Source organism: Colobus angolensis, unplaced genomic scaffold, assembly GCF_000951035.1.
Source record: "Colobus angolensis palliatus isolate OR3802 unplaced genomic scaffold, Cang.pa_1.0 Scaffold62, whole genome shotgun sequence".
NCBI classification, from domain to species: domain Eukaryota; kingdom Metazoa; phylum Chordata; class Mammalia; order Primates; family Cercopithecidae; genus Colobus; species Colobus angolensis.
The window spans coordinates 88,989-100,254 of NW_012119821.1; the positions used below are offsets into that span (position 1 = coordinate 88,989).

Genomic DNA, 11,266 nt, shown 5'->3' on the forward strand with positions numbered 1-11,266 from the left:
TCGGCCTCCCAAAGTGCTGGGATTACAGGCTTGAGCCACCGCGCCCGGCCTCTTCTGCTCAATTTCAATGTAAACCTAAAACTGCTCTAAAAAATAAAATTCATTTAAAAAGAAAGAGAAAAAAAAAAAAAAACCTCCACTTACCACGTAGGCATTCTATAACACCAGATTTTTAAAGCTATTTTATTACCATCATGCCATTTGGGTTGTTTTGATCTGGAGAGAGTATCTGTCCCCATAAATCTAGATACCATATATATGCTAATAACTTCCAAATTTGTATCTGCTGCTCAATCTCTCCATTGTACACTGCCTGGAAGTTAAGTATTCACTGCTGAATGATGGTCACCAGCATCATCAGATTGTCACAGTAACACTGCTGCTTCAAAAATCCTATTATAGCAACCGGTCACTACCATTGCTCAAGGAAATAGCAGACACTGTTCCCTGCCTATCAATTAACCAGTCCTTCCTCTTCCTGCTCACCCACAGAGCCCTGATTTTATGTGCATGTACCTGGCAGATCTGCCTTGACTTAGGGAAGCTAGGCTCCTCCCCCAGGCCTAGGGGATGAATCAAAGTTAGTACAAATCCACCATGGTAATCCTATTGCTTTTTGCTAGATACTAACTTTCTTAGTCCCCTTGGAGTTAAGGGTATCCATGTTACACAGTTCTGACCAATGAAACAGAAAAAGAAATACAGGAGAAGGCTTTGGGACAAAATTTTCCTCTGATAAAATAAGAGGCTCACAAATAAAAGGTCTTCCAGCTTTCTGCTCTTGAAAGCCTTAGCACTATATAGCAACAATCTTGCTATATATTGAGGAAACAGGCATGGGCAAGGAAGATTATACACGAAGGTCGCTGGAAAAAGAGCATGGATTTCTGCTGCAGCGCATTGAAATTTCAACCTCCAGACTTCTTACATGAGGTAATTCAAGGTCATTATGTTTAGGCCACTGTAAATGGCTGCGGCTCACTGAACTGACATAAAAGGTATACAGAATCACTAAAAGCTTTCTAAGCCAAGCTTAAGTTAGTTATCTCGGTATTGGTCAAAATGTGCTCTTCTTCTTTTGCTGAGGTTTCATCTATCAATTAATATTTCAAAATACAGCTAATGCTTACTTGGAGGGAGACAGAAAAGAGACAACTTTCCATCCTATTTTTCAAATTATTTCAGACACAATGAATCCATCTGGAAAAATATCCACTTTTACATGTTCTTAATTCAGATCTATTTTGTTCTTACTATGCAAAATAGATAAAATGCTTTTTTATATGTGAACTGTACAACTTTTTTATATTTCTGTTTTGAGTTCTTGCTTTTAGGATCAAGTTCCTATTTCTTATGCATAAGATTTAATATTAAAAAATTGTTAGTCCAAATTATACTCAATGCTTAGGAACATATATACCATTGTACCAATACAGAAGAAAACCACTAACCATATCAATATTTTTAATTTGGAAGGACAAAACTTTATTGTGTTTTATTCTTTGAATAATGATGCCTTAAGCTGATTTAAGTACAGGAAAAAAATAATAAGTCAAGGAACAAAAAATGAAAGTGAAAAAATAAATGAAAGAAAATACTCTTTGGAAGGTTTTTCCTTAAATCAATTAAAAGCTTAATGACACAAAGTTAAAGAACTATGACTTTGATTAAGTCAGTTTTCCTCTTTATATGTTAATGAAACTAACTGCCCTTAATTGAGCACTTACAGAATGCCTGATTTGTCCTAAACATTTGACATATATTATCCCAACTCCCCCCAACCCTATCTCCACCTTTTACATATGAGAAAACTGAATTTTATAAAAGTTAAGCTGTTTGCTCAAGAGGTAATAATCAGCTCCATATATACATGCTTCTGGCTACTCACAACTAAGACACATAGGTACATACTATGTGTACTTGCATGGTTCACAAGTAACTCAGTTGCTACAATTCAAACTAGCCAAATGACATAAAATTAAGTAATAGTATGTCTTCACAGCATTGGCTTTATTATTCAAACCAGTTGTGCCAATATCAACTATTTACCAGAGACTGACAGTGTGAAAAAACAGCAGTTCATTAAAATATATCTATATATCCATTTATATCATATATTTTAATTTTATCCACATATATGGATAAAAAGCTTTAAGATGTCCTATTGTTAAAGAACAAAAAGGAATCATCTTCTGATCCATCTGCTTTGTATTTTATTTCTAATGTGGTAACTTATGTTTAATAGTAAATATTCCAGAGGTTAAGATAGGTTCTTTGAAAACTGAATATGAAGAACATGGACCATAATGTTTACAATCCTTTTTGTTATAGCAGACACATAACTTGACCATCCTCCATGCCCACCATGCATGGGATTGCTTTTGGCTGTATTTATCAGAGAGTATGATGTAGGAATTCCTAATAATTCAAAATGGTTTTCCTATTATCAGTACCTCAAATAAGAAAGAAAAAAGAATCAGACATTTTAAGACATAAACACTAGTTTGTTTCCATGCCAATAAGGAAAAGATTTTTCTCCTTCATAGAAAAAAAGAAGGTAGGAAACTATGTGTGATCAGAAAGTTACATATCTTTTTCACTGCAGAGTATATGTGCTTTTAAAGCAAGAAAGACAACCAACAAACAGAAGGAGAGAGACTAATGAAAGACTGACTGGGCGCAGTGGCTCACGCCGGTAATCCCAACACTTTGGGAGGTCAAGGCGGGTGGATCATCTGAGGTCAGGAGTTCAAGACCAGCCTGGCCAACATGGTGAAATCCCATCTCTACTAAAAAATACAAAAATTGGTGGCAGAGGGCTGTAATCCCAACTACTTGGGAGGCTGAGGCAGAAGAATCGCTTGAACCCGGGAGGCGGAAGTTGCAGTAAGTCGAGATTGCACCAGTGCACTCCAGCCTGGGCAAGAAGGAAACTCCAAAAAAAAAAAAAAGAAGAAAAAAAGACTACAGAGGCTGTGGAGTGAGGAAAGCTAGAGCCTGGGAGGTCAAAGCTGCAGTGAGTCATGATTACACCACTGCACTGCAGCCCGGGTGACAAGAGTATGACCCTGGCTCAAAAAAAAAAAACCATTAAGATGAGTCAATAGAATACCTATAATGAAGTCTAAAGAAAAAAATGCAGTCATTCAGTGGTCAAATCTTTTGGTGTTTAATTACAGTGATCTCATTTACCACTGTCCACCATTTTGTTTTTAAATGCAAAATGGAAGAGTTGGTCACAGTCAAATATAACAACATGGAATGTTGACAGGACACAGGCCGGGGAGTCAGACATCCTTATGCTTAAGACTGAATTGGTCCCAACACACCTGTGACTTACGCCAATTAACTTTAGTTTGTGGCCTTGATTTCCACATCTGTTAAAGGTGGCTATCACCCTCGCAGCTTAGTCTCTAAGACCCCTTTTAGCTAACATTTTATAACTCAAAACTGAATGCAAACAACTCTTTGATTTTTCAAAAAAACCGTGTGTGTGTGTGTGTGTGCGCGCGTGTGTGCGCGCACGCGCGCACGCGCACGTGCACACCCAGGAGTTTGAGAGCAGCCTGGGCAACATGGCAAAACCCCATCTCTAGAAAAAATACAAAAAACTAGTACACGTCTGTAGTGCCAGCTACTTGAGAAGCTGAAGTGGGAAAACCACCTAAGCTTGAGAAAGTCAAGGCTGCAGTGAGCTGTGTTCATGCCACTGCACTCTGCCTGGGTGAGACTGAGACCTGTCTCAAAAAAACACACTCAAAAAAAACCAGGCTGGAGTGCAGTGTCACAATCTTAGCTCACTGCAACCTCCACCTCCCGGGTTCAAGCGATTCTCCTGCCTCAGCCTCCCAAGTGTGTGTGTGTGTGTTTTTGAGACAGGGTCTCACTCTGTCACCCAGGCTGACTGCAGTGGCATGAACACAGCTCACTGCAGCCTTGACTTTCTCAAGCTGAGGTGATTCCCCCACTTCAGCTTCTCGAGTAGCTGGGACTACAGGCGTGTACTAATTTCTTGTATTTTTTGTAGAGATGGGGTTTTGCCATGTTGCCCAGGCTGGTCTCAAACTCAAGCAATCCACCCATCTCAGCCTCCCCGCCTGCCCCCCCCAAAAATACTGTTTGAATGATTGATGGTAAAAAAGATTAATGCCAGGAGCAATGAAAGAGCAGATGCAAATCCTACTGGGACAACCCTCTGTCAATAAAACTAGTGGTTTTTGAAGTATCTGTGTCAGATCAGTATCATAAAGTTTAACTTAATCTCAAGTACCCTCACAACGTAGATGGGGAACAACCTAAGCTGCCTTTTCCTAGGTAAAGGAGGGCCACCTTAGATGTGGACAGCAGTCTAGACATGTAAGTGATCCCTTAACTAGACCACCTGGTCTATCAGAGGCTGCAGGATATATATAGCAGCCACATGACTCAGAGTGACTGATAAGCTCTACTCCCTGGAATCAGGAAAGTGTGCAAGTGACAGAATGAAGTCAGGGTACGTTTCTACAGTCCCCACTTATATTTCAGCTGCTACAAAAAGTAATTTCATTCACAATTTTGAAATTGTTTTAAAGCTTCTGCCATATTAATTCATATTTCCCCAAAATTAATTTTTAATGTTATGAATCACCACTAAATACCTTAACATGTTACATTTGTATTTACACTTGTTTTAAATGCCATGTGAAAAAATTAAGCTGAAAACTGAGTCCTCATTCAAAGTCAGTCCTGAAAAAGAGAAGTCCAGGTCAGAAGTCGATGAGGGAGGCTATGACAGAAAGAAGGACAAACAGACTAAATCTCCAGGGCCTTCATAAAGAGAAAAAAAAAGTTCATAAGGAACGTTCCAGAACAGAGTATTAGAAGTGACAGCCTCCTCCACAACTGCTTTAGAGCCCAGAAACTCTGATCATGCATAAATAATTTAAATCATTCATCTTATTTGCTTTTCAAAACTTTATTTTCTTTATGACACAGGCAAGGGGGGAACCTTAACTGAAACGCTGGCTGTCATTATTCTACAAAACAGTCACAAGTTGTTATAAGGATATTTTTATTACTTTTTCATTTCTCCACAACACTTTCATCTTAAAAGAGTTCAGCACACTCAGCAGTAACGTTAAGTGAAACAAGGACAGTAAAAAAGTTGATGAAGGTTAAATGTTTAAATGCTTAAGATTCCAGATTTAAATTAAGTAAATCAAAGATTTAAATGTTTAAGTAAATTGCTTAAGGCACAATTTGCAGAATGCCAGTTATATTTTTTATCCAAGTGCACATTGGCCAGAAGGCCACATTAGCTTGAGCTTCATACTATCCCAGAAGGCAAAGCGCAGGCATACATTGCTCTGCTCTTCAACGCTTTAACTAAGCATATATAGATCCAGAGAGAAAAGCTAGTGTAATGGGAACATAGGCAGCTTAATAGGAAATACACCTGCTCTGAAGTTCTCATGAGTAAAGAAGAACAAAACATAATTACAAATTTAAAAAAAAAAAAAAAACCACCAGAAAACAAATACACCCCCTACTAATGAGTCTAAGAAGAGAACTACAAATACACATCCTCCAGTACTGTTAAGGAAACAGCTCTGCTTCCAATGACTGGCTGCAAAACAGTGTCTATTCACAACTGCCATTCACACCACGGTAACTTTCTCAAAGTCTCCTCTGGGTAATAAACGTCTGTAGGAGTCTGTCACTGCACACCTCAAGCAAGTAGACTGCAACTCTTTTTAACCTCTGTTCCCCAGAATGTGTCCTCCCTTTGTGTGCTGAGCATCATTTAGCTAAGAGGATGCTGTTGCTTTTACTTGTGGTTAACTGTGTTACAACTCTTGTAGATATTTTCATTGTTTTTTTTCCTTCAAATTTACTTTCTCACTATCCCTCTCTGATCTGACCTCAATAGGGGTCATCCCCAAACATCTCCCCTTGAGATACATTATCTCTTGAAACAGAACTAAAGGCAATGCTGCATTCCAGTGGGGATGGGATGGGAAATCCAGTTCAGTGTGCCATTTTCAGGTGGCCTTGCGCTAGTAAAACAGAGCAAGCCTCTGCTGTCATAAGTCAAAGCTACATAACAGATAATAAGAAAAAGAAATTGTTAGTAACATATTCTAACTAATGTCTACAAAACACAGTCAATGCCTATGTGTGCAGATAGATGATTTGGGATGGCAGTACCTTATTTGAGAGAGGAAAAATACACTGCAGAAAGGTAATGTACTGACTGGGTCAACTGATTTTTTTTAAAAGCCTACATTTTTCAATTTTCGTCTCTACACAAGGTTATGTTGTGTTTGTGGGACATTCAAAGAGCCACAAGGGAGGTAGTATAACATAATCATTAAAAGCATGAACTTTGGAGCCAGATTCTTTGGATTTAAATACCAGTTTCATCACCTGCTAGTTGTGAGACCTTGATCAAGTTATTCAAATTCTCTTTCTGTGTTTCCTCATCTGTAAAAATGGGAATAATCATAGCACTTACATAATAGGGTTGTTCTGAGGATTAAATGAGCTATATTTGCAAAGCACTTAGACAGAGATATGTACGTATCTGTTAAATAAAATACTACACAGACTTCAGGAGCCATGCAAAGAGCTAAATGCAATATAACTCTTTACACCAGCAGCAAGTTTAAAATGGGCTGGTGAGGACACACAGAAACTAAAATGACACATCACTGAATTGGGTATGAGATTTCGAAAGTGTTGTTAAAGATTAAATATATAGTGCTGGACTCTCGTCTTGAACTCCTGGCCTCAAGCAATCCCTCTGCCTCAGTACCCCCAAGTGCTGAGATTACAGATGTGGGCCATCATGCCCAGCCCCTACACATATTTAATCTTTCTAACATTGGCACTAAAATATGCCTGAATGTGCTTTACATTCCTGTGTAGTAACAGGATTCCAGAACAAGCCTGGCCTCTGTGTGACCTTGGGAAACACACTCCACCTTTCTCTGTCCCTGAATTGTCATTTTAAAACTAAAGGAACTGGACTACCTGTTTGATCTTTAAGGCCCAACTCTGATAGTCCCGGGAAGGTGGCAGCCTGAATCTTAAGGAAAATATTAAATAAAAAGAGGAAAAGTAATAGACATTTTTATAGAATTTTAAACAAAAAGGTTGCTGGGTAGGACAGAAAGCAAACCTTCCCCTTTCCTGAAATAGAAGATAAAGTCATTAGAGTTTGCCTCACAATTCCATTTGTACAAAGGAGCAAGTACAGGACTAGGGCCCTGGCTCACTAGCGCCCACAGTGGAGGGACTATACCAGGAGGACTTATTCACATAGGAGGGTGCAGCACAGCACACACCCTCCAGAGGGCTCTTATTTGTGCAATCCCATTAACAGCAGGGCTGCACCAGACATTAAAGGCCATAGATTGTATGATTCCATCTACATGAAATGCTCAGAATAGGCAAACTCATAGAAACAGAATGCAGAGTAGTGGTTTCCAGGAGCTGGGTAGGAGGAATAGGGAGTGATTGGTAATGGTTTCTCTTTGGGGTGATAAAAATGTTTTGGAATTAGACAGTGGTGATGGTTACACAACTCTGTGAACATACTAGCCACTGAACTGCATACTTTAAAAGTGTTTATACAATTTATAAGTATCTAAATTACATCTTAGCAATGGTGGGAGGTCTATATAATACAGACTTCCAGTAGTCTGCCTCCTGTTATCAGTAAAAGAGGGAAGTAAGGAGATTAAGGTAATTATGTCAACAGTTCTTGATGAAAGGAAGGCTGGAATCAGATTCTGAATTGCCTATATAGGATGGCCAAAAAGTCTGGAAACTAGAAGTCAGAGATGAAGGGCCCTGTTCTCAAAGAGCTCAAAGGGAAATTATGCACATGGAAAGAACAACCAGTAGGAAGAGGGGTATACAATAAGGTACTGGTTGCTCCCCAGTGAGCACTGGCCAAGTCTACAACCATCTACATGCTCCAACGTGCAGCAGACCCTGACCAGGAGCCAGGTGCACCTGAGCTTCACTCACAGACTTCCAAAGGGAGTGAGCCATAAGAAAAGCTAGGAAGTCAAGTCAGCTTCTCCCAATTTCATCTTTGCATCCTGCAGTCTCTTGACCCAATACTGACACTACTCCCCTTCCTGTGATGGCCCAAGGAGAGAAAACAGCAAGAGAAAAGCTGAAAGGTGAGAAAGGAAGGAAATAAATTTCTGGCAATAGTTTGGCAAGATCATGAACTCCTTAGAGAGGTCACAGTAACCAAAGTGACCTTAAAACATAAATCGTATCGTGTCACCCCCTATTTAAAGCCCATCCAAGGCAATCAAAAAATGCAAACTCCCTACAACCATCTGTCATGCAATGCACATTTCCACCACTGACCCTGCCTGCTGGCACCTGCACCTCTCTGGTGCCTCCCCCACCACTCTTTGCTCACACAGATCTAAGCTGTGTGCTGCCTCAGCCTGACACACTCTTCTCCCTCTGCCTGGCTCTGTTCTTAGCTGGCCCTTTCTCATTCCTCAGGTCTTAACTCAGATAGCGTATCTCAGATAAATAGCTGAAGAGGGTCTTTCCTGTTATTCTCTACCAGAGCTGTTTATTTACTTTAGAGGGCTTACCACACAGTCACTAATTTGCCTATTTCTTGCCTGGGTAGACGCTCATTCAACAAGGACAGAGAGCATGACTACCTTATTTCTTGCCATATCTAAAGTGCTACCACAGTGCCACACATGTGATTGGCATTTGATTTTTGCTAAACTTGTATTTAAAAAATAACTCTGGCTAGGGAGCATAAGAGTTACAAGAGGTCTGGAGAACAGTTAAAACGAAAGTGACTGCTATGGTCTGAATGTTGTGTTCCCCCAACATCCATATGGTGGGACCTAATACCCAATGTATTAGTATTAAATAGTGGGGCCTTTAAGAGGCAATGAAGACATGAGGGCTTGGCTGGGTGCGGTGGCTCACGCCTGTAATCCCAGTACTTTGGGAGGCTGAGCTGGGCTGATCACTTGAGGTCAGGAGTTCAAGATCAGCCTGGCCAACACGGCAAAACCCCATCTCTACTAAAAATACAAAAATTACCTGGGCGTGGTAGTACACCCCCGTAATCCCAGCTACTAGGGAGGCTGAGGCAGGAGAATTGCTTGAACTCGGAGCAGGGAGGGGCGGTGGTGGGGGCTGTGGGGGATGGGGGTTGCAGTGAACTGAGATTGCGACACTGCACTCCAGCCTGGGCAATATAGAGCGAGACTCTGTCTCAAAAGAAAAAAAAAAAAATAGGAAAAAGACATGAGAGTTCTGCCCTCATGAATAGGATTAGTGACCTTATAAAAGAGGCTTGAAGGAGCCAGGTGGCCCTTTCCACCATGTGAGGAAGCAGTAAGATGATGCCATCTTTGAAGCAGGGAGCAAGCCCTCACCCGACATCAAATCTGCTGGTAACTTGGTCTTAGATTTCCCAGCCTCCAGAACTGGGAGCAATAAATTTCTGTTGTTTATAAACGACCCAGTCTAAGGTATTTTGTTACAGCAGCCCAAGCAGACTAAGAAAATAATCATAGGTCACACTATAAGCGACATGGATTTTGATGCTACTAAAGACCACCATTTTCAAAGACTTTTTTTCTTTCTTTTGGACAATTATACAATCATATTGGTTAAGCAATGAACAGACTTGATTAGACTAATGTAACACTGACCACCTGAATATTTGCTAACGGGGGTCTGTATGCCTCATTCTGTGCACACGATCCCGTTTTTCCTTGAGTCTCCTCCATAAAGCAGAGCCTGGGGTAGGCCTCAGGGCTATATGTAGCTAGACTTTCTGGAGTATGACTAAGTGTCTAAATCAGACTAACACAGTAACAACTACTAAGTAACTGCAATTTAATTGTTCAAATTAGAATTAACTTCTAAAACATGTTTCTTCCCTTACAGTCATAGGCTAAATTCTAGCGTAACTAGTGACAGACACAAGCTGTAATAATGTGTTATCTGTGTCTTAGCCTTCTAGTTGAAAATTTTTTCTTCCTTTGTTTTTATCCCTTGGTTGAAGAAAGTAGCAGAGACCAATTTAATGAAGGTAAAAACCACTGGCTTTCTTGGGAAGAACTGCAGAGCAAAACAAAATTCATTTCTGGAGAGGAATAGTTCCTACCTGAACGAATGGAAAAAATAAAATTGTAGAATTAAAAAAAACACACACACACTGTAGAATAAAAACAACTTTGGTAATAAATTCAGATCCTAATCATAAAAATTCATTTTTAATTAGCTCAATTATATAAATGAATCACTTATATAACCAAGGAGCTATATTATGGAGCATTTTTAAAGGTTTTTGTTTTTATACGAGGGTATTTCCCAAGTTTGCCTGTCATATGTGGCTTTTTCAAAAGGAAAAATAAAAAAAGACAAAATTCTCCCCACTATCTGAATTAACATAATTATGAATTAAGGAAGGCCTAATTGTTGGGGTTTTACTCTCTAGGTGCATAAATATATGGTGAAATACCCATTAAAATAATTACTAGACAGAAAGCCCTGTACTTTCTGAGACCCTCCCAAAGTAAAGGCAGAACGACATAGCGGTAGCGCTTTCCTGTTAGTGTGCCACACTGGTCACCAGGATAATCTAATGAAAATACCTTTACGCTAATCCTCAAGAGACAGGGATTAAGTTAAGGTTCCAAAATGGTGAATACTATCCCCAACCTTATGTCCCACTCCATCCCTCCCCGCCGAGCTTTGACTTTTCTCCGGGGAAATGCGGATGTGCAGGCCACTGCAGCAGCCCTGGTGGGGGGGGGAAAGGGAGGAAGCGAAGGGGACGGCTGCAGGGTGTGTCACTTACGAGATGTAGGCTGGGTAGCCAAATCCTATCAGGTTGCAGAGGAGAGAGGCTCCATAACCGAACACCAGGTACAAGGCCACCAGTCCGATGACACCTGGGACCACAAGCAGAGAAGTGAGTCGGGCAGCACGAGAAGCGTTCACGCGGGACAGCCGCCGCCCACACCGGGAGGCTGGGCCTGTTCTAGGCGTTTTCCTCCCAACTCCAATAAAGGAGAGAGAAAAACAAACCACACGAAAGCTGGGCCTACGCGTCCGCGGGGCCCTGCCTTGAAGTCTGGGGATACCAGGCCGCCACCACCGTTGTGCCTCTCCTACCTCTCGCAGGGGGCCCCAAAGCAACCCCCGGCGGCCGGGACGGTTCGGAGCACCCACGTCCGCTCTCGGGCAGGGCCCGCCGGGCAGCGCTCCAGCCAGGGAA

The 11,266-nt window shown here is 40.9% G+C and overlaps 1 protein-coding gene across 1 annotated transcript in view; it reads right to left on the reverse strand.

The window, feature by feature from the left end:
- Window positions 1-11,266, reverse strand: part of REEP5 (receptor accessory protein 5) — a 46,423-nt gene that overhangs the window by 34,255 nt on the left and 902 nt on the right. The window contains exon 2 of the mRNA XM_011963632.1: window positions 10,847-10,940. Within this exon, the coding sequence (XP_011819022.1) occupies window positions 10,847-10,940 (94 nt within the window). The remainder of the gene's footprint in view (window positions 1-10,846; window positions 10,941-11,266) is intronic.